The sequence below is a fragment of the Silene latifolia genome, chromosome Y (assembly GCF_048544455.1).
Source record: "Silene latifolia isolate original U9 population chromosome Y, ASM4854445v1, whole genome shotgun sequence".
Classification (NCBI taxonomy): Eukaryota; Viridiplantae; Streptophyta; class Magnoliopsida; order Caryophyllales; family Caryophyllaceae; genus Silene; species Silene latifolia.
This window is the reverse complement of record NC_133538.1, coordinates 293,749,361-293,773,562: the sequence shown is the minus strand read 5'-3', so window position 1 is coordinate 293,773,562 and position 24,202 is coordinate 293,749,361. Positions and strand designations below refer to the sequence as shown.

At 39.3% G+C, this 24,202-nt stretch overlaps 2 protein-coding genes across 2 annotated transcripts; both read left to right on the top strand.

Moving 5' to 3' along the window:
- Positions 1-11,321: 11,321 nt before the first annotated feature.
- LOC141630948 (uncharacterized) lies at positions 11,322-12,018 on the top strand. Its single transcript, XM_074443680.1, has 4 exons — positions 11,322-11,393; positions 11,480-11,598; positions 11,694-11,809; positions 11,969-12,018. Exons 1-4 carry the CDS (start codon positions 11,343-11,345, stop codon positions 12,016-12,018), a joined length of 336 nt encoding a protein of 111 aa, XP_074299781.1. The 5' UTR covers positions 11,322-11,342.
- A 9,614-nt stretch (positions 12,019-21,632) lies between these two features.
- LOC141630947 (uncharacterized) lies at positions 21,633-22,982 on the top strand. Its single transcript, XM_074443679.1, has 2 exons — positions 21,633-22,547; positions 22,761-22,982. Exons 1-2 carry the CDS (start codon positions 21,633-21,635, stop codon positions 22,980-22,982), a joined length of 1,137 nt encoding a protein of 378 aa, XP_074299780.1.
- Positions 22,983-24,202: the final 1,220 nt, after the last annotated feature.

Genomic DNA, 24,202 nt, shown 5'->3' with positions numbered 1-24,202 from the left:
AAAACAATCCGCTAAAGATAATAATGTTTCAGTCGAATTTGGCCATTGTGGTTTCTCTGTGAAGGATTTAGCGAATGGGAATCTGATTCTGAGGAGCAATAGTGATGCCGATCTTTACCCTGTGTCAGCCGAGTCCTCTTCCTCGAAGTCTGCGTCCAGCCCCAGCCTCGTTGTTGTCACTCCCGAAGTCTGGCACTCTCGTCTCGGTCACCCGGGTGCCTTTATTCTTAATTTTCTTAAATCTCGTTCTAGTATTACTTGTATTAGCAAATTAAACTCTTCGTTATGCCACTCTTGCCAAATCAGCAAACACAAACGCTTACCATTTTCCGATTCTTTGAATAATACTCTTGCACCTTTTGATATTATACACAGTGACTTGTGGACATCGCCAATAATAAGCAAAGCCGGTTATAAATATTATTTAGTTCTAATTGACGATTTCACACAATTTGTTTGGGTCTACCCGTTAAAATTCAAATCGGAAACGTACTCCAAATTTCTTCGATTCCGTAATTATGTCACCACGAAGTTTCAAAGACAAATTACATCTTTTCAATGTGACCTCGGCCGCGGGTTCGACAACAATGAATTTAAAATTTTCGCAGCTCACAATGGCTTTGTTTTCCGTTTCTCCTGTCCTCAAACTTCGTCCCAAAATGGAAAATCTGAACGGATGCTTCGTCGCCTAAATGAAATCATGCTTGCTTTTCTACATCACTCATCCGCCCCTCTTGAATATTAAGTCGATGCCCTTCACACAGCCGTCCATCTCCATAACATCCTGCCCACCAAAGTGCTCCGTTTCAAGACACCCAGTTCCGCTCTCTTCTACAAAAATCCCTCCTATTCTCACCTCCGCGTCTTCGGCTGTGTTTGTTACCCCAACTTGACTGCCAAAACGCCACATAAATTAGCACCCCGATCCACTAAATGTGTCTTCCTCGGTTACCCACAAGAATTTCGGGGATACAAGTGTCTAGAGTTGTCTACTGGTAAGATCATCATTTCCCGTCACGTTACTTTCGATGAGTCCGTCTTCCCATTCGCCAAAACCCCTTCCTCGGCATCCACACCTGACCCATCGACCAATACCCTTTCCCCTACCCTCATCGAAGCCTTCCTACAACCCACCACTCTCGACCAACCTCCACCCACACCTCCTCCAATAACTGTAACAACCAGCCTACCATTAACCCCGACCCATACAACACGTACTCCCACCCCGCACACCACTCCTTCCTCGGCACCACACTCACCCATCCCTCCGACCTCAACACAACAATCCTCACTCACCTCATCAACCACTCCACATACGTCCCAACCACCCACTTCCACACCCGCTTCTACCACCCCTCACTCCCCTGGCTCACTTCCCCACGACCAACATCCTGACCCGCCTCGATCATCCTTTCGTGATCATCGAATGACTACTAGGGCTATGAACGAGATCTTTAAACCCCGTGTCCTGGCCACTACCTGTAATACTCCGTATTTATGGTCTTGGGGGTACTCTATCGAGTAGCCCTTACTCTGTCGAGTAAGGGTATGTTGCAGAATAAAATAGTTTCTGACTGTTGGGCACTCGATCGAGTAGCCGGGGCACTCGATCGAGTAAGGGGGTACTCGATCGAGTACCTTGGGTACTCGATCGAGTGTCCGATTTACGGGGTTTTTCTCGGGTTTTGTTAATTACGCGATTAAGGTATTTAAACCAATTCGTCTTTGTTCTAAATCACTTTTTACAAAACCTAAAACCTGTTTAAGAGAGAAAGCAACTTGTTCTTCTTCCTAATCGCGTTCTTGACAATTCCCGGAGTTCAGACGGTCAGTTTGCATCGTAGTTTGTGTCGTTGGATTCCTTGCGTCGAGGGTAAGCTTTTAATGTAATTTATATAATGTTTTGTTAAGATTAGTGAAACCCTAATTTAGGAATTGGGGGTTTTTATGAATAGTAATTGAATAGTAGTATCTATGTGTTGTATGGTAGGAGGAGAGTTCATAGAAGAGGCGTTTTGAGACAATTTGTAGATACCGTCTGCGTGTTGTGCTTTCCAGGTAGGATTTCCTACTCAGTATTAGTCCCATAATGGGATATTGGTGATGTGCTGTAGTTAGTTGATTGATATGATGATTGTATTTGTGATTGTGATTGTGGTTGTGTTGTTGGTGGTTCTCGAGATGCGTTCTCGGCTGAGTGGGGTCACTTGCGGGAGTGATCTCACGCCCTAGTTTCGCCCTTCGTGGAACCCGCCACGAAAGGGGATGTGCACATTAATGGACGGGGTTATCGCTCGTACGATGAGCGGGGCTTAGGTGGGAACAGGCTGCGGTCCCCCACTGGCGGCTGGTCCAAAGTGGACGATCGGTGATTGAGACGGTTGGTTGGATGTGTGTGTGTGTGTGGCGATTCAATTGTCTGTTTGTCTTATTGTTGTTATCTATTTTGATTGTGTGATTAGTCGACCCGGTGTTGTTTTGTAAACCTGCGGTGATCCATTCGGGGATGGTGAGCGGATATTGAACAGTATAGAGATGATACTGGGATAGCTGGGATGGCCACGACATGACGATAGAGTCTTCCGCGTAGTTTAGCATTTATTTACATTTCGATTGAGAACATTAGTTTGGAATAATGTATTGTACTTTCAATTTGGTTTCGAGGATTGTACTTATTCATTAAATTACTTATATTAAATGTTGTTTCTGTTTTGTCTATTTGATTATCATACCTCGGGCAACCGAGATGGTGATGTCTTCATACCCGAGTGGTCCTGGTAAGGCACTCGGAGTATGGGGTGTTACAAATGGTATCAGAGCGACGATCCTGAAACCTGTAACCAATGAACTTAATGAACATAGGAGTCAATTAAAATGAACCCGGGGTAAAAGTTGTAGGAGCTAGTGCAAAGGCTTGGGAGACGTCCTAAAGTCGCGGGGTCGCCCTACAACTTTGAACCGGTCACATGGGAACGTGTTTGTTGAGTCGTCTGTGTGATTGTTTAACTTGTGCAACAAAGTGATGAAGTGTGTTGATTGTTTGGTGTTGAAGTAGGAGGTTGAGCATGTGAAAGAGAATGATTATATGTTGAACATGTTAATGAGTGATAACAAGTTGAATGATTTACGATGTGGCTTTTAATAGCGTAATGAAATGATTTCGTAGTTAGCAGAAGGATGCGTAACATGTTTATGATGATATAATATGATTTATAAATTTAGCATGTTAGTATGTGACGTAATATGCGGGTAGCTCTTACGTATTGGGGGTACTTGATCGAGTGAGGCTGACTCGATCGGGTAGGTTTTTAACGATTTTGAGTCCAGAATCGAGTTTTGGGGCACTCGATCGAGTAACTAGGGGTACTCGATCGAGTAGAAAATCACTCGATCGAGTAGCCTAGATACTCGATCGAGTGGGTTAGAGATCAGAAGGTCTGTTTGGTTCTGGAGTTTGGGTACTCGATCGAGTACATGGGGGCACTCGATCGAGTAGCCCGTTACTCGATCGAGTGGGTTTGGGTACTCGATCGAGTAGGTTCTGGGCAGCGTGTTTTCGTGTTTTGAAGTTTAGTGCGTGTGTTCATGTCTACCCTTTTCTTATATATGAATAGTTTCAAGATGCCGCCAAAGAGAAATGCTTTGTACGCGAGAGCTGAGCTTATGACTACGGATGACATCGTTAAGATGTTGGAACACCAGGACGCTCTTACAGAGACTCTGAAGAGAGTGAATGAGGACAAGGATAAGAGTAAGGAGAAGGAGGTTGACCATGCTAAAGTCAGCCTCTATATTGCGAGGTTTAACCCGAAGGAGTACAAGGGAGTTGAGGAGCCTAACCATCTTGATAGTTGGGTGAGGGAGATGGAGAACATCTTTGGATTTAGTTCGTTGTCTGATGAGATGAGAGTGGATCAGCTGCATTCTATCCGAGGAGGCAGTGGCAAATGGTGGGATTCAGTAAAAGTGAGTGCCAAGGAGATATATACCAACCAGGGGTTACCTGCTATACCTTGGGAGGAGTTTCGTAGGGGTTTGTGAGGAAGGAGTTCGTACTTAACATGTGAGGAGTAAGTTGAGAGAGGAGTTCGACAAGTTTAAGATGACGGCTGAGATGTCTGTGGCCGAGTACTACGAGCGGTTCAATGAGAAATCCGGATATCTTTGAGGACATGGGTTTGAGTGAGGAGAATCTGGCCTTGAGGTTTGAGAGAGGGCTAACCACGAAAATTATGGATAAGTTACCCGTGGGAGTCCTTATTGCGATGTGAAGGAAGCATATGAGAGGGCCGGGAGAGCCGAGAGGCTAGTGGAGATGGCTCGGAGAGGTCGGGTGGAGAGAAGAGGAAGTCTGAGAGTGAGGGTGGTGGCCAATCTAATTTCAAGAAAGGCAACCACGGTCAATCTAAGGGATTTTCTTCGGTTCGGGTTTAGTCTTTGGAACTTCCTTTGGGCGAGGTCGTGGGAGTGTGAGCAATAGCTGGGGAGTGACTGCTTTGGTTGTGGTGGCGTAGGCCACAAGAGACATGAGTGCACGAGCGCACCGGATCTTTTCGAGAGACCCGCACGAGCTGCGAGCAACATGACCCGGGGATCATGGCCAAACCGGGAGGTCGAGCTACCGTGGGAGGCAACCGCAACGGCGGTAATTCTTATGCGAAGACACCGATGAACAACAACAACAATCAAGGGTCGGGTGCTAAGCCGACCGCATCAGTAATCTTGTCCGGGAGGTGGGCGGAAGACCGATGGCAAGTTGTTCATGATGGACAAGAAGGCGGTTGAGGAGGATGCGCACGTTATCACCGGCACATTCCTTGTTAATGGTATTCCTACGTTTGTTTTGTTTGATTCGGGGCTTCTCAATCGTTTGTGGTCTTGAGTCATGTAAAACAGTTGGGTTTGAGAGTATATGAGTCCGTTAGGGAGCAAGTTTTCATACCTTCAGGTGAGTCTGTATCGTGTGGGAGGTTGTTTAGAGATGTATCTTTGATAGTTGGGCAAGTCGATTTCCCTGTAGACTTGCTAGAGTTTCCTTTTAATGGTTTTGAGATGATAGTTGGGATGGATTGGTTAGGAAAGTATAAGGCTAAGATAGACTGTCATCAAAAGAAAGTGTCCCTTAGAGGTCCTAAGGGTGTAAGTGTGTCTTATCGTGGGTTTCTAGTCAAACCCAAAGTTAAGTTGATTGCAGCTGTCACTTTGAAGTCGTATCTGAGGAAGAGATGTCCTCTGATTTTGTGCCATGTGAGAGATGACCGGATAGAGAGCCCTGATTGACGAGATACCAGTGGTGGGAGAGTATGCGAGATGTTTTTCCGAGAGGAGATTCCGGGGTTGCCACCGAAGAGGGAGATAGATTTCACCGTTGAGTTGAAGCCAGGGACGGGGCCAATCTCTAAGGCACCGTACCGTATGGGTCCTAAGGAGATGGAGGAGCTTAGGAAGCAGTTGGATGATTTGATAGAGAAGGGATACATTAGACCAAGTGTATCGCTTTGGGGAGCACCGATTACCTGTTCGTGAAGAAGAAGGATGGAACTTTGAGGTTGTGCATAGATTACAGGAGCCGAACCAGTGTGACGATAAAGAACAAGTATCCTTTGCCAAGGATAGATGACCTGTTTGATCGGTTGAGTGGTGCAACGGTCTTTTCTAAGATCGATTTGAGGTCGGGGTACCATCAGGTGAAGATTAGAGATGTGGACATACCGAAGACTGCTTTCACGTCGAGGTATGGCCATTATGAGTATGTGGTGATGCCATTTGGGTTGTCTAACGCGCCGGCGGTGTTTATGGATTTGATGAATAGGATCTTTAGACGTTCTTGGATCGGTTCGTAGTAGTGTTTATCGATGACATCTTAGTATACTCTAAGACTAAGGAGGAGCATGAGGAGCATCTGAGGATCGTGTTGCAGACTTTGAGAGATCATGAGTTGTATGCTAAGCTGTCCAAGTGTGAGTTCTGGTTAGAGAAAGTTGCTTTTCCGGGGCATGTAATCTCTAAAGATGGGGTAGTCAGTGGATCCGGCGAAGATTGAGGCGGTGACAAAGTGGGAAGCACCGAAGAATGTTCTTTGAGGTGAGGAGTTTCTTGGGTTTAGCCGGATACTACAAAGGTTTGTGAAGGATTTCTCCAAGATAGCTAGACCGATGACAGCGTTGATGAGGAAAGAGAACAGGTTTCGTTGGGATGAGAGTTGTGAGACGGCGTTCCAAACCTTAAAGGAGCGTTTGACCACGCTCCTGTCTTGGCATTGCTGAAGGAGCGAGAATTTCGAGGTCTATACTGGATGCCTCGAAGAATGGGTTGGGATGTGTGTTGATGCGAGAATGGTAAAGTAATTGCCTATGCTTCTAGGCGATTGAAGCCGTATGAGGAGAACTACCCTACTCATGACCTGGAGTTGGGTGCAGTGGTGTTTGCTCTCAAGATTTGGAGGCACTACCTTTATGGAGCAATCTTTAAGGTATTTTCTGATCACAAGAGTCTCAAGTACATCTTCACGCAGAAGGAGTTGAACATGAGACAGAGGAGGTGGATGGAGCTGATTGGTGATTATGACATGGAAATCATCTACCATGAAGGAAAGGCCAACGTTGTTGCTGATGCTTTGAGTAGAAAGAGTGTACATTCCTTGTGTACAGCTCTATCTTTGATGAGGCTGAGGGATGAGGTAGCGAGCTTTGGGATTCATATGATGCGAGAAGGAGATGCTATGGGTGATATGACAGTACACATGGAGTTTTATGATGATATTCGAGGTAAACAGGCTTTGGATCCTAAGATAGTGGAGTGGAGAGCTGGAGTAGAGAAAGGGACGGTGTCCCGGTTTTCCATTCATACAGATGGTAGCTTGAGGTTTGATGGTAGGTGGTGTGTTCCTAATGACGAGGAGTTGAAAAAGACAATCATGACAGAAGCGTATTGCACACCATATTCAGTTCATCCGGGTGGAGACAAGCTTTACAAAGATTTGAAGAAAACGTTTTGGTGGCCTGGGATGAAGAAAGAGACCGCCGAGTTTGTGTCCCGTTGTTTGACATGCCAGAGAGTTAAAGGGGAACAGAGAAGACCACAAGGTAAGGTTCAGTCTTTGGAGGTGCCTGTGTGGAAGTGGGAATCCATTTCCATGGATTTCATTGTGGGTTTACCTAAGAGTCAACAAGGTAACAATATGATTTGGGTGATAGTGGATCGGTTGACCAAGTCAGCTCACTTTGTTCCAATGAAAGATACATGGACTAAGGCACAATTGGCTATGGCCTATCGAAAGAACGTGCTTAAGTTACATGGAGTCCCTAAGGACATAGTGTCCGGAGAGATGCGAGATTTATATCAAGATTTTGGAAGGAGTTGCGGGAATCGTTGGGAACGACTTTGAAGATGAGTACGATTTCATCCTGCGCGACGATGGGCAGACGAGAGAACAATCAAGACTCTTGAGGATATGTTGCGAGCTTGTGTGATGGATTTTGGTGGTAGCCGGGAGCAGAGGTTGGACTTGATAGAGTTTTCTTACAACAACAGCTATCACACCGGTATTGGTATGGCACCGTTTGAGGCTTTGTATGGGAGGAGATGTAGGAGTCCGATCTGTTGGGACGATAGTCTTTGAGGCAAAGTGGTTTTAGGACCAGAGATGGTACATGAGATGGTGGAACAGATTAAGATGATCGGGAACGGATGAGAGCGACCCGGGATCGACGGAAGAGTTATGCGGATCTACATCGTCGGGACATAGAGTTTCAGGTTGGGGACAAGGTTCTTCTGAAAGTGTCTCCTATGCGTGGAGTTATGAGATTTGGGAAGAAAGGCAAGCTAAGTCAGAAGTTTATAGGGCCTTATGAGATCTTAGAGCGAGTTGGGGAAGTGGCTTATCGTTTGGCTTTACCGGCTGCTTTGGAGAGAGTGCATAGTGTGTTTCATGTATCGCAGCTGCGGAAGTATGTGAGTGACCCGTCACATGTGTTGGAAGCAGAGAGCTTAGAGCTGGATGAGTCTTTATCGTACCTTGAGGTGCCTAAGCAGATCCTAGACCGAAAAGTTAGAAAGACCAGGAATGGTGAGACAGTTTTGCTTAAGATCCTTTGGTCTAACCATGAGACTGAGGAAGCTACATGGGAGGCGGAGGATATCATGAAAGAGCGTTACCCTTTCCTTTTTGATCAGGTATGTATGGTTACGGGGACGTAACCTTGTTTCTTTTAGGAGGGTAGGAGATGATCGCGAGAGTTTTTAAGAGTTTTTACACCCCTTTTATATGTTGTGTCGGTATGTTTGTCGGGATAAGTTGGGTTAGTAGCATGTTTTACGTTGTGTTTATTTTGACCTTCGAGTCGGGAAGCTTATGGGAGTACCTTTGTTTAGTAGTGGTTTGAACTTCGGGGACGAAGTTCCTTTTAAGGAGGGAAGACCGTAATACTCCGTATTTATATGTCTTGGGGTACTCTATCGAGTAGCCCTTACTCTGTCGAGTAAGGGTATGTTGCGAGAATAAAATAGTTTCGACTGTTTGGCACTCGATCGAGTAGTGGGGCACTCGATCGAGTAAGGGGGTACTCGATCGAGTACCTTGGGTACTCGATCGAGTGTCCTGGTTTTACGGGGTTTTTCTCGGGTTTTGTTAATTACGCGATTAAGGTATTTAAACCAATTCGTCTTTGTTCTAAATCACTTTTTACAAAACCTAAAACCTGTTTAAGAGAGAAAGCAACTTGTTCTTCTTCCTAATCGCGTTCTTGACAATTCCCGGAGTTCAGACGGTCAGTTTGCATCGTAGTTTGTGTCGTTGGATTCCTTGCGTCGAGGGTAAGCTTTTAATGTAATTTATATAATGTTTTGTTAAGATTAGTGAAACCCTAATTTAGGAATTGGGGGTTTTTATGAATAGTAATTGAATAGTAGTATCTATGTGTTGTATGGTAGGAGGAGAGTTCATAGAAGAGGCGTTTTGAGACAAACCCGTAGATACCGTCTGCGTGTTGTGCTTTCCAGGTAGGATTTCCTACTCAGTATTAGTCCCATAATGGGATATTGGTGATGTGCTGTAGTTAGTTGATTGATATGATGATTGTATTTGTGATTGTGATTGTGGTTGTGTTGTTGGTGGTTCTCGAGATGCGTTCTCGGCTGAGTGGGGTCACTTGCGGGAGTGATCTCACGCCCTAGTTTCGCCCTTCGTGGAACCCTCACGAAAGGGGATGTGCACATTAATGGACAGGGTTATCGCTCGTACGATGAGCGGGGCTTAGGTGGGAACGGCTGCGGTCCCCCAGCGGGGCCGGTCCAAAGTGGACGATCGATGATTGAGACGGTTGGTTGGATGTGTGTGTGTGTGTGTGTGCGTTCGGTTACTGTTTGTCTTATTGTTGTTATCTATTTTGATTGTGTGATTAGTCTTGACCGGTGTTGTTTTGTAAACCTGCGGTGATCCATTCGGGGATGGTGAGCAGATATTGAACAGGTATAGAGATGATACTGGGATAGCTGGGATGGCCACGACATGACGATAGAGTCTTCCGCTGTAGTTTAGCATTTATTTACATTTCAGTTGAGAACAGTTAGTTTGGAATAATAAATTGTACTTTCAGTTTGGTTTCGAGGATTGTACTTATTCATTAAATTACTTATATTAAATGTTGTTTCTGTTTTGTCTATTTGATTATCATACCTCGGGCAATCGAGATGGTGATGTCTTCATACCTGAGTGGTCCTGGTAAGGCACTCGGAGTATGGGGGTGTTACACTACCACCACGCCACCCATCTCTCCTCTTCCCAAAAACCCTCACGATGCCCTCCAGAACCCTCACTGGAATGCTGCAATGAATGACGAGTTTCGTGCTTTAATCGATAATAAAACATGGGAACTTGTACCTCGTCCGCCTAATGCTCCTGTTATTCGTTGTATGTGGCTTTTTCGTCACAAATTCAAATCTGACAGCACATTGCAGCGCTATAAGGCACGTCTCTTGGTCAATGGTAAGTGTCAACAGGTGGGCATTGATTGTAACGAAACTTTCGGTCCGGTAGTTAAGCCCACTACAGTACTGTACTTAGCCTTGCGGTCACTCGCTCTTGGCCTATCCATCAATTGGATGTCAAGAACGCTTTTCTACATGGGGATCTTGCTGAAACCGTCTATATGCACCAACCCCCTGGCTTCGTCGACTCCTCCATGCCTCGCCATGTATGTCGCCTCCGTAAGTCTCTTTATGGTCTTAAGAAAGGTCCACGAGCTTGGTATCAACGGTTTGCGACTTTTATTTTATCCAAGGGGTTCCGTAGCAGCATTTGTGACCACTCTTTATTCATTTTTCACAGTGGCCCTGATACGGCCTATTTGCTACTTTATGTCGACGACATTAACTACATCTAGTACTTCTCTACTTCGTCGTATTATTGCTGACTTGTCACAGGAATTTGCGATGTCCGACCTCGGTAAATTGCACCATTTTCCTTGCATCCAAGTGACGCGCACATCCACGGGCCTGTTCTTATCTCAACATCAATATGCTCGTGGCATTCTTAGTCGCCCAAACATGGCCTCTTGTAATCCGGTCTCTACTCCTGTTGCCGCTGGGTCTAAATTGAGCACAACTGCTGGCCCCCTCCTCGCCGACCCGTCTCGTTATCAAAGTATTGCCGGAGCTCTTCAATATCTCACCATCACTAGACCCGATATCACCTACGCCGTCCAACAGGTCTGTCTTTTTATGCACGCCCCTCGTGAGCCTCATTTTCAATTTTTAAAGCGTATTCTGCGGTACATTAAGGGCACTCTTATCTACGACCTTACATTGACAAAATCTGCCGCTCTATCTTTGACGGCTTATACCGATGCCGATTGGGGTGGTTGCCCTGACTCTCGCCGTTCTACTTCCGGCTACCGTGTCTTTCTTGGTGACAACTTGGTGTCCTGGTCTTCCAAGCGCCAACGAACTGTCTCTCGTTCTAGTGCGGAAGCCGAATACAGGAGTGTTGCTAACGCCATTGCTGAGACTAGCTGGTTACGTAATTTGTTGCTTGAACTCCGGGTGCCTATCTCTACCGCTAGCCTTGTTTACTGTGACTGCGGTTTATTTGTCCGATAACCCAGTTTTCATTCCAGTCTCAGCGTACGCTCTCCTCCCGCTTAGACTGCGGGGGTATATTAGTAAATATTTTGTATATATTTATTTGATTCCGTATCTCCTAGATTGATTGTATAGTGATTATGTTTCCTTGTATTTAGCGATCTCGTAATCTTGTGTAACTATATATATACGATGAATGCAATGCATCTCCCTAAGGGATTACCTTACTTTCAAATTTGAAGCCATTTTCAAACTTGTTGGCAATGGCAGTGGGAGTAATGCAGAAGGAAATTGTTAATGATATTGTTGAAAAGGTGATAACTTGTTGTTCTCTATTAAGGTCGCATATCGATAGTCATTCCTTTTCACTACTAATTCAGTTGTGGAATAATTTTTGCAGTTCTTGAGACATGATTTTGCTGTAATGCTTTTTCATTATGATGGTGTTGTGGATGAATGGAGTGACATGAAATGGAATGATCGTGTGATACATGTGTCTGCTAAGAATCAAACAAAATGGTAAATTACGAGCTTCAAACTTCGTTTTGTTAGTGCAAGTACTATCACTCGAGGATTTAAGATAGCCTAAAACTGCAGATGACTTATCTGTGCAGGTGGTTTGCCAAACGCTTCTTGCATCCAGATATTGTTGCAGAGTACGATTACATTTTTCTTTGGGATGAAGTTATTGATGTTGAGAATTTCCATCCACAAAGGTTACGCTGCTTCTGTAGCTTTCATTTGTGTTCCTATTTCTTTTACTAGTTTATCCTTCTACAGAAATCCTGGTTCGCATTTTTTAGTACTCCTATCTTAGTATTTTAGATAAGCATTCGCCTTTTCTTTGAGCAGTTCATTTTTCTACAGGAATCTTAATTTGAAATTTCAGTATCTGAAACTTTTTTAAAAATGCCATCACGAGGGCTTGCTATGTCTTAGAGTGCTTTGAATGTTGGCTTGATCATAGCCTTCTTAGGGCAAATTCTATGCTGCATTTACCAATTCACTATGCATTTTCGGAAAGTGGTGATCATCTCATATTTTGTTAGTCTTTAGTCACTCTAAGACCATCCACAAGCAGAAGGTCGCCTTAATCGGGTCACCAAAAATTTTCCTCTTAATCGCACCTTATTAATCTTGACCCACTTTCACCCTCCCAAGCAGAAGGTCACGACCTGGGTCACCAACCCAATCATTTTTCCACTTTCCAACATTTCCAATCATTTACCACATTCACTACCCCACCAAAATCTCTCTCTTACTTTTACAATTATTATTTAATAACATACTACAATTAAGTTATTCTTTTCATTTTAAAAATAAATTCTACTCAAATATGTTAAGTAAATTAATTTGATACTGTACATTAAAAAAAAATTATTGGCAATAAATAAAATTTATTGAAAGCATGAGTCAACATATAAAAAAACCGCATACATAATTCAAAAAAAAAAAACACGAACTTAAAAAACATTAAATACTACGAAATAAAAAAATGCATTCTAAACTAATTCGAGTTACGGAAGTTTTGCCAAATATGCTCAATGAGATCATTTTTCAGAGCGTTATGAGTGGCACGATCACGATTCTCACCATGAATTTCTATGAATCGTTCTTGAGGCGATCTTCTAAGACGATGATATTCATATGGATCATCACTAGCTGAAGTCGGATTATCTTCTTTGAACTCTGCGATTATGTTTTCATAGTTAAGATAAGTTTCTCTTTCATCTTCAACTATCATATTATGCATAATAATACAAGCCATAAGAACCTTCCCCATATTAGCTCGATCCCAAAGAAGACAAGGGCGTTTGATGAACGCAAATCGAGCTTGTAGGACGCCAAAAGCACGTTCCACATCTTTTCGACAACTCTCTTGTCGAGCTGCAAATAACTTATGCTTTTGAATTTGTGGCGCATTAATTGTTTTAACAAATGTTGCCCAACTAGGATATATACCATCAGCAAGATAATATCCCATATTATAGTCCGTACCATTAACCGAAAAATTAACAGGTGGGGAAGATTCTTCTAAAACGTCATTAAAGAGTGGAGAATGTTCAAGAACATTAATATCATTAAGCGAACCTGGTGTGCCGAAAAAAGCATGCCATATCCATAAATCGTACGAAGCGACCGCTTCCAAAATGACCGTTGGCTTTGAACTTCTCCCGGCATATTGTCCCGCCCATGCTGTGGGACAATTTTTCCACTCCCAATGCATGCAGTCAATGCATACAGTCAATGCATGCACTCAATGCTACCCAATTTTTCCACTCCCATTAGCGATTTATTTTGTTGGAATTTTCTGAGATTTTGTTGGGATTTTCTGATTTATTTTCTGATTCATTCATCGTTGCAAATTGATCTTTCGGGTTACATATTGATCTTTCGGGTTACATAATTAATAAGCGAGTTACATATTGATCTTTCAGCTGATTGATGATTAAACCAACAATAAAAGCAGAAAATAAAAACATATTAAATAAACTAAATATCAGACATATATTTGTCCATTAGCTTGTCCTTCAACTCTTGATCTTTCGGGTTTATATTTTGTTGCGGGAGCAATGTGTTCAACCAACCCATCTCCATTTTTGTTTTCATTTTTTGAATTCTAATTTTTTCGATTTCAAAATCAGCTGCAAGCCTTTTTTGCCGAAAATCAATTTGCTCTTTCGTAGTGAGCCTATTTCCCTCCATTATTTCTCGGTCGTCTGCACTTAACATAGAATCAGGCACGACCTCAGGTGCTTTTCCATTCCGCTTCTTTTTTAGTCAGCCTCCGTCCTTCGGTCGTTCACTTGCGTCGACATTAAGACTAGACGGGGTTGGAACATTAACACTAGACGGGGTTCCAACATTTAGACTAGACGGGGTCCCGACATTTACACTAGAAGGGCTAGAATCCATTTTCGATCTTGACCTTTTTGAACCCGACTTAGAGTTTCCAGAGAGCTCAAATTGTTGTTTTTGTAAGCTCCATTTGGAGTGACCACTCATGATTTTATCGTAAACATAAAAGTCAATAAAATCGTTACCATTATTCACCTTTCGAAATAATTTCTGAGCTAATTCTATGTCGTCGTTGATGTTAGTACCGCTTACCGGTGGTCGATTTAGAACTTGTGTGTAGCAACCAACCCATTTACTCACAGCTGTATTGAGTAATCCCAAGTTTATTTTGATTTTGATTTTCCGTACGACTTTTTTCATATAGCTGAAATACATCATTCCATCTTGTGATGGTTCTTTGGTTTTTTCCAAGTATTGAGTCGGTACTACACATAATCCGCGGACATAAGAGCTTCTTCTTCCTTTTCGGTCCAAATCCGATCATCCATTTTGGAATTGGATTGATTTTTTGTGGATGCTAATGATTTTTTGTTTTTTTTGAACAAAAAAGGGGGGTTTCTGATACAAATTCTTGAGTTTGAAGTTTGGACAACAAGATTTGATTTCCAAAAACATCGATATTTTGATTCTTTTGGCTATCCGAAATTAATTCCGTAAAAGTGGGAATTGGAGTAGTTTGATTTAAATCGAAATTTTGAGAGTCTTGATATGTTGAACAATCGTCAATAGCATAACTTGAAAAATCAAACTCGCTTAAATCCATAATATATTTGAAAATTGAGAATTATATAAGTGTTTGAGTTATATTTTTTTTTATGTTTGTAATTTATTTTAGGTAGGAGATTAAAAATATTATTGATTTGCATTTTTTACTTCTTCTTTTATACTGTTTTTTACATACATTTTTACTACACAATTAATATTTATGGTTGTATGGTAGGAGTTGAGAAAATTATGGATGAAAAAATTTAAGAGGACTTGGGGAAAGGGAAGGAAGTTGGCGTGTAAAGAAAAAACAAGGAAGAAAGGCTAAAAAACAACACCTATGTAGCAGAGAAGCAGAACAGCAGAGAAAGAGAAGCCTGCAATTTCTTTGTACTTTTTTGATTTTTTAATGTTGTAAACCAATAGCAATACGCCACGTGTAAGGTCACCAACTATTAACATTTTCTCTACTCAGGGTCATGGGTTGCCCCTGAGTTGTTCAAGGTCACCAATTTCATGTTGTTAATCCAAGTTTAAAAAGTCATTAGCGTGACCCGACAAGGTCACTTGGGGATGGTCTAAGGTGAAGGGAAGGTGTAAATATCTAAACAACGCCGGCAAAACTACACTTGACAGCATTTAGCCACTGTGAACATATCTGTAGTTGTTTATCATCATTGTGAGCTTAGACTAAACAAGCACTACCAGCCGTTGTTGGACCCTACCATGACAACTCACAGTGACCCATTGGACAAAAGGGACCCTACCATGACAACTCACAGTGACCCATTGGACAAAAGGGAACACCCTTTTCCAATGGGTTGAGTTGTCATGGTAGGGTCCAACAAGTAGTATCTAGAAGTCCTCTTGTCGAGCCAAATATGCCGTACTATAAACAGAATGGTGGAAACTGAACCAGCCATCATTGCACTTCATGAATCTTATAAGCTAACATAACATCCTAGAGAGATGACGGTTCTCGAGTCTCAACATTCTTAACCTCCCAACCCCTAATGACATAAAATGAGAAAGCACAGGCAGGTAAAAGTGTCTTTCATGGAAAATTTTGGACCATGTGATTCAAATGAATGCTAATATTTAATAAGAGGTCCTGCAGTCCCACCTTTGGAATGAAACGAGCAACATTGTCCTGTGCCTCAAGAGTTTCCGTCTTAAGGCAATGTAGTGGGGTACTCCACAGCACAAACGGAACAAAATTCATGTCTCATTTTGCTATATTCTATCATATTCCGTGGCCAAAGAATAATTACGTAATTGTAGTTTATGCACAGCTTATGCAGAATTAAGATTTTTCATCAAGTTGAAGTAAGAGACTGACTTCCTTGTAGTCCTTTGCAACCAAACCGCTCCCAGTGAAATACACTATGAAAATTAGAGACGATCCAACAACAATAGTGTATAAAACTATAAATACGAACGACTTTTTGAATCTGAGAATGAACCAACCTGTGAAAAAAAATGGTTTTCTTATCAACAAGGATATATAAAGGAATATGAACACTGCAAGCCCATTATAGTCTATCAGTAAAACTGTAATTGGATCACTAATAGCGAGTCACGTATGAGATGATCCAACATGTGACACCAATCCAAATACTTGCGCAGGACTTGTTCGATTAAATGATTAATAGATTCGTTTCATATACGATTTGTGGATTACTAGTTACATGATTTCAAACAATAATTCTGCAAAACCAACAAGAGAGGGACCTCATCAAATAAAGGACATAAATTTGTTTATATTCTGAATTTCTTGTAAAATTGGAGGAACATGACAAAATTGAACTCCAAGGGAACAAAGAACAGTGTCAGATAATTTTTTTGTTTTTAACTTAAATTAAACATTATATCCATTGATCGAATATTTTACTAAGGGGTTGTTTGGTTCGCAACGGGAAAATGCAATGCCCGGGAAGTTCTAATTACTATGCTATTATAATTCATGTGAATTTGAAAATGTTGTTTGGTTGTATGTGGAACCTTCCAATTACCCAGGGAGCTAAGGCTCTGTTTGGCAAAACTACCTGAAAAGGTAAAAAAAATCGAAAAACTAATCGAAACTCGAAAAAGGTAATCGATAAAGTAGTGAAGATTAGAATCGATAAGGTAACTGATTATATAAAAATGTGTTTGACAAACTAGCTGAAAAGGTAGCTGATTTTGGTAAAATGACGTAAAAGGATATGAAAATTATTTAATATTACTCCCTCCGGCTTGCTGTTTTCTTCCCATTTCATTATAATACTCCTCACATATATTAGAGAAACGGGAAGAAAATTATAAGCCAGAGGGAGTATAAAATAAAGAGGTAAAAAATGGAAAATAAGTCATTTCAGGTACCTGATTTCTCAAATGCTACCTGAGGTAGCATTTTATTTCAGGTACCTTATTTAACCAAATAAGCTACTTGTCAAACACTTCAAAAAAATCAGGTAGCTGAAATTTTGGTCAAATAAGCTACTCTGGTCAAATAAGCTACCTGAAGTGTCGTGCCAAACGGAGCCTAAGTAAGCAACTTTCTCCATCATGGAAAAATTAGGCCCTCTTCTTTTGGACTTCTATTTGCTGAACTGAACTGAACTGAATTTATAAGAACTGAACTGGATTTATAGGAGCTAAACTGAACTTATAGGAGCTGAACTGAACTGAACTTATAGGAATTGAACTGAACTTATAAGAGCTGAACTAAACTTATATGAGCTGAACTTATAAAAAAATTTACGCTTTATTTATATATATATATATATATATATATATATATATATATATATATATATATATAGAGGCGGGATCTCGTGAGTTTGATTCTTATGGTGAATTGTGAGTTTGGAAAATCTGAACCATTGAATAAAGTGAAATCAACGGCTGACATCAACTCTTTTAATAACAAATTAAAATCCTATGTCCCAACTCCAAGTGACACGCATAACTCCAACCATCAACAATAGTCATTCATAACTTTACACCTACTGTCAACAGTCTCAACATAGCAATGCCGACAACCACTAACGGACTGACGACGGAGCTCCGTCATGAACCTCGTCAGCGATCAAGCGCAGGTTCACCGTACCGTCGCTGCTTTTCCTTAGATTCTCCTTTTTTATTGTCCGGATTATCTTAATTAATCTCGTCTCCGGCGTACTACTCACACCACCACCAAAATTAGAGACATTTTCGACCAAAATGGAATCCATTGGACTTGAAATATTGCAACAATGTCATTAATGTGGTTAGTTTTTGAATTTTTTCTTCGTTTTGCTTAAATCTACGATTTAAATCACAATTGTTTTTAAAAAAAATGAGATGTAGTGTTTTCATAGAGGTGCGACGGCGTGGTGCGATTTGATATTTGACGGAGTTTTGAATTTTCGTTCTCCGGAGTTCCGTCATCAATTATTAATTTTCATCAATTTTTTTACCTTTTTTTTCATTTATTTGTTATAATGTTCATATTTTGTTTCATTTTTTCAGATTTATATTGTTGTTGAATTGTATATGGATTAATAGTTGATTAATCGAAGTATGTACGAGTATGATATTGCTGTAATGTTTTAGGTTTGGATTAATGGTTGATTAATCTCTTGTTGGTTTATTAATTTTCTGCAAGTTGGGTTTTTTCGTGAAATGGGCTGTTTTTAATTGATGAAAAATGTCTTGTGTGGGATTGATTGTTTTTGGTACTTTGAATATCCGATCTTTATAAATGTTTCGATGATCTCCATGAACTAATAGTGATCACCAGCTGGGAAATATTCTGCAATTTTGGATATGCTTTGAAGTGTTGTAGTCGATTATTACAGGAGATTAATCTCTTTCCTTACTGATACTTGGTTGTGTTCTTAGTAATTACGCAGTATAGTGTTTTCGAGAAAACATAGCCTTTTGACTGTGTATCCGATGAGAACTTTTTTTCGGGCGAAATTTCACAATTGGTGATCTTTATAAATGTTTCGATGGTCTCCATGAACTAATAGTGATCTTTATAAATGTTTCGATGGTCTCCTAAATCAATTGTATATGGATTAATAGTGATCACCTGCTAATTAAACATGTGTTTAAGACTTAATTATTGGCAACTAGTTCTACTAATCTCTACTTTATTAAACCCCACTTATTTTTTTGTTTGACTCACTAAACTTGTATTTCTTTTATTTATTTGGTCTGATTAATTCAATAAACTAAGTTTAAATGGTGGTGTAGATGGTCTCCATGAACTAATAGTGATGAACAATAGACCCTGCACGTCTCAGATTCACAATGTATATATCTTTCACTTCTTAATTTTCTGTGACAATCACCAGCTCCCTTTTGAAATTTTCTTAATTTTGTGTTTTAAATCAAATGGGTCATTAAATTTTATTTGTAAAGTTCAAGTTTTGTTATGTTTTAATCCATTTTTATGTACTTCATCTTCCCAAAATTTATATTCTAAATTATAGATGGAAGTGACACCGGAAAAACAGCACAATAACACATTAAAAAAAGAAAAAAAAATCAAAGTCGTAAAAAAAAAAATCAAAGTAACAGCAGAATAACATCACAATAACAGCAGAATAACAATAGCATGTTGGAAAAAAAAGAGAAAAAAAATCAAAATCGTTAAAAAAATCAAAGTGAGACCGGATTAATATCACAATAATACCAGAATAACAGCACAATAACATGCGTAAAAAAAGAGTAAAAAAATCAAAGTAGTAAAAATATAAAAGTAAAAAAATCAAAGTGACACCGGAATAACATCACAGTAACAGTAGAATAACAGTACAATAACACGTGGTAAAAAAAAGAAAAAAAAAACCAAAGTCGTAAAAAAATCAAAGTAACAGCAGAATAACATCACAATAACAGCGGAATAACAATAACATGTGGGGAAAAAAGAGAAAAAAAATCAAAATCGTTAAAAAAATAGAAGTGGCACCGGAATAATATCACAATAACACCAGAATAACAGCACAATAACATGCGTAAAAAAAGAGTAAAAAAATCAAAGTAGTAAAAAAATAAAAGTAAAAAAAAATCAAAGTGACACCGGAATAACATCACAATAACAGTAGAATAACAGCACAATAACACGTGGAAAAAAAAAGAAAAAAAAAATAAAGTCGTAAAAAAAATCAAAGTAACAGCAGAATAACATCACAATAACAGCGGAATAAAAAATGACATGTGGTAAAAAAAAGAGAGAACAAAAATCAAAGTCGTTCAAAAAATGAAAGTAAAAAAAGCACAATAACAACATAATAACACGAGGTAAAAAAAAAAGAGTAAAAAAAATTTCAAGTAAAAAAAAATCTGGTACAAAAAGAAGAAGAAAAAAAGGTAACATAATGAGAAAATTAGAGAAAAACATAAGAGGAAAAAAATCAAAGTTGTAGAAAAAAAGCATAATAACACGAGTTAAAAAAAAAAAAGATAAAAAAATTTAAAGTAAAAAAAAAAAAAGTAGCACTAGAAAAAAGAGAAAATAAAGTAAATGACAATGCTTTTATATGACAATTAAGATTAATCTTGGCCTTTCATCTCTAATATAATATAGTGGCTGAGATTTCCCCAACTCACAACTCACCATAAGAACCAAAATCACCAAATCCAATCTCTATATGTATATATATATATATATATATATATATATATATATATATATATATATATATATATTATTTTTTCTTACAACTACTACAATACATTACAATAAAAAAATAAATTACATATTACATTTTTTTCTAACCATCTATTTCCATATTATCATCCTACTCGTCACTTTCATCTTCATCTTCATTTTTACTGGCATCATCGAATCCATCTATTTTTTTTCTAACCATCTATTTTTTTTTAAGAATAATGTATATAGGATAATTTTAATGTTGGATTTTTTTTGCATTGATTTTAATGAAAAAGGAACTATTTTTTTTCAATTCGTCAATATTAAAAAACGGGTATGAATTTATAGTTAGTATAAGTTGTACGAACTTGTCTAAACTGAACTTATAGGAGCTGAATTGAACTGAACTGAACTGAACTTATAGGAACTGAACTGAATTGATCTTATAAGAGCTGAACTGAACTGAACTTATAGGAACTGAACTGCACTTATAAGAACTGAACTGAACTGAACTTATAGAAACTGAACTGAACTTAAAAAGCAAATAGAAGTTCAAAAGAACAGAGTTCCTAGGAAGTTCCCATTCATGTGAATTGGAGTAACCAAACAACAAGCTATATTTACACTTCCCATGAATTACAATTTATGTGTTTTTTTATGGGCAATCAAACAAGTCTTAATACTCCCTCCTATTTCCTTATATCTTCCCCTTTCTTTTGGGCACAAAGATTAAGGGGAAGATAAGGAATGAATAGAATAATAGGAGAGTGAGTACTTTATTGGAAAGAGAAGGTTGTCATTAGATGATAGATTAACACTAATGGTAGGATACTTAAACTCAGCCACAATTAAACAAGAATTAGCATACAAATTTCCCTCCAAAATGTTGCACGGCTGCCAATGCCATTAAAGTACATATTCTGGCTTACATGGACTGATTAGAGTTAAATTACATCATTATATTACTTAAATTACACCATTAATTAATACAGTTGACAAATTAAAGCTAATTTCCCAAAAAAAAAAAAAAAACTTGAACTTCAGATTTGGCTTTTTTTTCCTTTTCATGTTGTCAACAAATTTCCGTCACAAGATTAGCCAACTTGTAACCTGGACCTACACAAGAAAAGTTCACACTAATTTTCATAGGATTAGTCAGGTTTGCCAAATGCACAAAAATTTAAAATTTGGCACAAAAATTTAAAATTTCCAGCCAAAAATTTCAGACCACTTTCAATGTCATTTTAGGCGCCAATTTTACACTTTGCCAAATGTGATTCTTACCACCATATGATTAGATATAAATACACAAAATATTCATTTCAGGAGCATTTAACACACAATCACAATAACTGCAAACCATTAAATGAAAACAAGGCATTTATCAAATATTGAAAGGACTTTTATTGTCCAAATATTACTCACAAAATCAGTCAATGGCAAACCTCCAAGGGGTCAAATGCTTGCAGTTGCAAACAAATTTGGTGTTTGTAGAAAAACAATCACAGACATTTGGAATAAGGCAAAAAAACAAATGAATAATGGTGTTGTTATCAATGTTGATAGCAAGATGAAGGGGAAAAAATGCCATGCTAAGAAGGTGTTTGATGAAGAGTTGTTCAAGTCCTTAGACTTGAAGGACAGAACAACAGAGGCAAGAATAGCTGCTAAATTGGGGGTCAGTCAAAGCACAATTGCCAAATGGGTTGCAAACAAGGTGATCAATAGTCATACTAATTCACTCAAACCTGGTCTAACTGATAAAAACAAGCTTGCCATGTTATTGTTCTGCCTCAAATCTTTGCATTTAGAGCCAAATATAGACTTTGCAAAGTTTAATGATCAAAGTAATGTTATTCATTTGGATGAAAAGTGGTTTTATTTAACTAAAATAAACCAGAGGTACTACTTGGTAAATTCTGAATCTTTACCAGAAAGATGTGTGCAATCAAAGGCTTTTATACCCAAGATTATGTTCATGTGTGCTGTTGCAAGACCAATATATGATGCTAATGATGAAGTCATATTTGATGGCAAGATTGGATTATTTCCAATGACAGTTGAGGAACCAGCCAAGAGAAGTTCAAAGAACAGAGAAAAAGGCACAATGGAAACCAAACCAGTTGAATCAGTCAATAGACAAGTCGTAAAACACTACCTCATTGATGTTGTCTTGCCAACAATCAAGGCCAAATGGCCCTCAACAAGATCCAAACACATAATAATACAGCAAGACAATGCAAGGCCACACATAGACAACAAAGACCCTGATTGGCAAAAGGCAGCTAATGCAGATGGGTAGAAAATAGAGTTAAAGCAGCAACCCCCTAATTCACCAGACTTAAATGTCTTGGATTTAGGGTTTTTCAGAGCTATTCAGTCACTACAAGTGCTAACAAATGAATAGAATCTAACTGATCTTGTGCATGAAGTCACTACAGCATGGAACAACTTAGAAGTCATCAAACTTAACTATGTTTTCATTACTTTACAGGCATGTATGATTGAAATACTGACACTACGTGGTGGCAATGGATACAAGATTCCTCATATGCATAAGTCTAAGCTTGCAAAAGCAGGTTTGTTGCCTGAGTACTTATTAGTTGACCGTGATATTATTACAACTGCTGTGACTCATTTACAGAATCTAGAAGCTGCAACTGGGGTAGAAGATTTGGTAGCAGCACTCTCAATGACTACTCCTCGACTTCAGTAAGGCAAAACATGAATAAATATTCATGTTTTGCCTTGGTGAAGGGAGCATTATTTTGAACAGGTTGAAGAGCGTAAGTAATTAAGGCATGAAACATAAAAAATGACCCTGTATTTTGGACAACATCAGCATTGAAGGCATGTATTTTGACACCATCAGCAATGACAAGATGAATCAGCATTTTTTGTAGAACTTTGATGTTCATTTATTCACATTTGGCAAAGTTTGTAATCATGGCCTATCACCAATGAAAGTTGTCTTTATTTAGCAAAACACCAGACTTCTCATATACAGTAATCAGTATGTGAACAATTCAAGTGCAGACAGATAATCAAACTTAAGCATAGCCACATCACAAACATTAATCATAATGGTGGAGGCATTATGCATAAAGAAATGAAAATCAGTTGGCTAAAATTGATACCCTCATATCATTGGGTAATTAACCTCCTAGGAATGCCATTATCATCACAAGTTCACTTACCAACAACAAAATCAAACCAAAACAGCAGAAAAAAGGACATAAAAAACAATAAATGAGAACAAAATAGTCAGATCCTCACTTAATCCTCGAGGGCACGCTTAAAACCAGGCCAATATTTCGATAATTCCTCCAAAAACCATCTCTTGTGCTCAGGAGTCTCCCGTCTAGCCAGCATCTTCTGAGTTCTCTCCTCAACGTCCTTTTTAAACCACTTTTGGTACTCGTCCACTTCTTTTTTGGTAGGAAAACCGTCCTCCACTTCAGATTCTTCAACAGTTAGCGGATTTATGGAGTTAGGCACAAATTCCTGACTGGAATATGAATGCATGCAGGTTTCAGGGACAATAGAAGAGCCCGACCACAAAGATGAAGCAAGAATCTACTTTGATTCAACGGATGCATCACTATCGCAGATCTGATTATCAAATTGATCGATTTCATCAGAAACTTCGATTGATTCAGGCATGGCAGGTTCATCAATCGAAAACAACCCAAAAAGACAAGGTGGATCTTCGTAATTTGGGAATATAATAGAGATTTCTGGATCCATCATAAGATGGAGTATTTGTTTGGAGAGTTTAGTAAGGAAGGACGGTTGAGATTAGAGAGAGAAAGCTCTAGAAGAATGGCGGAAGAAAGAGAAGAGAGACGGAAGAAAGAGAAGAGACGGAATGAGGAAGAATTAGGGTTTTGTTATAAATTTGGAGGGAGTCATTAGGGTTATAATTAGTGGTAATTG

Bases quoted from the DNA above. Each gene is read 5' to 3' on its own strand.
- LOC141630947 (XM_074443679.1), top strand. From the start codon at position 21,633: ATGAAAACAAGGCATTTATCAAATATTGAAAGGACTTTTATTGTCCAA. The intron at 22,548-22,760 runs GCAGCTAATGCA...ATTACTTTACAG, and splicing joins AAGACCCTGATTGGCAAAAG to GCATGTATGATTGAAATACT.
- LOC141630948 (XM_074443680.1), top strand. From the start codon at position 11,343: ATGGCAGTGGGAGTAATGCAGAAGGAAATTGTTAATGATATTGTTGAA. The intron at 11,394-11,479 runs GTGATAACTTGT...TAATTTTTGCAG, and splicing joins TTAATGATATTGTTGAAAAG to TTCTTGAGACATGATTTTGC. The intron at 11,599-11,693 runs GTAAATTACGAG...TTATCTGTGCAG, and splicing joins GCTAAGAATCAAACAAAATG to GTGGTTTGCCAAACGCTTCT.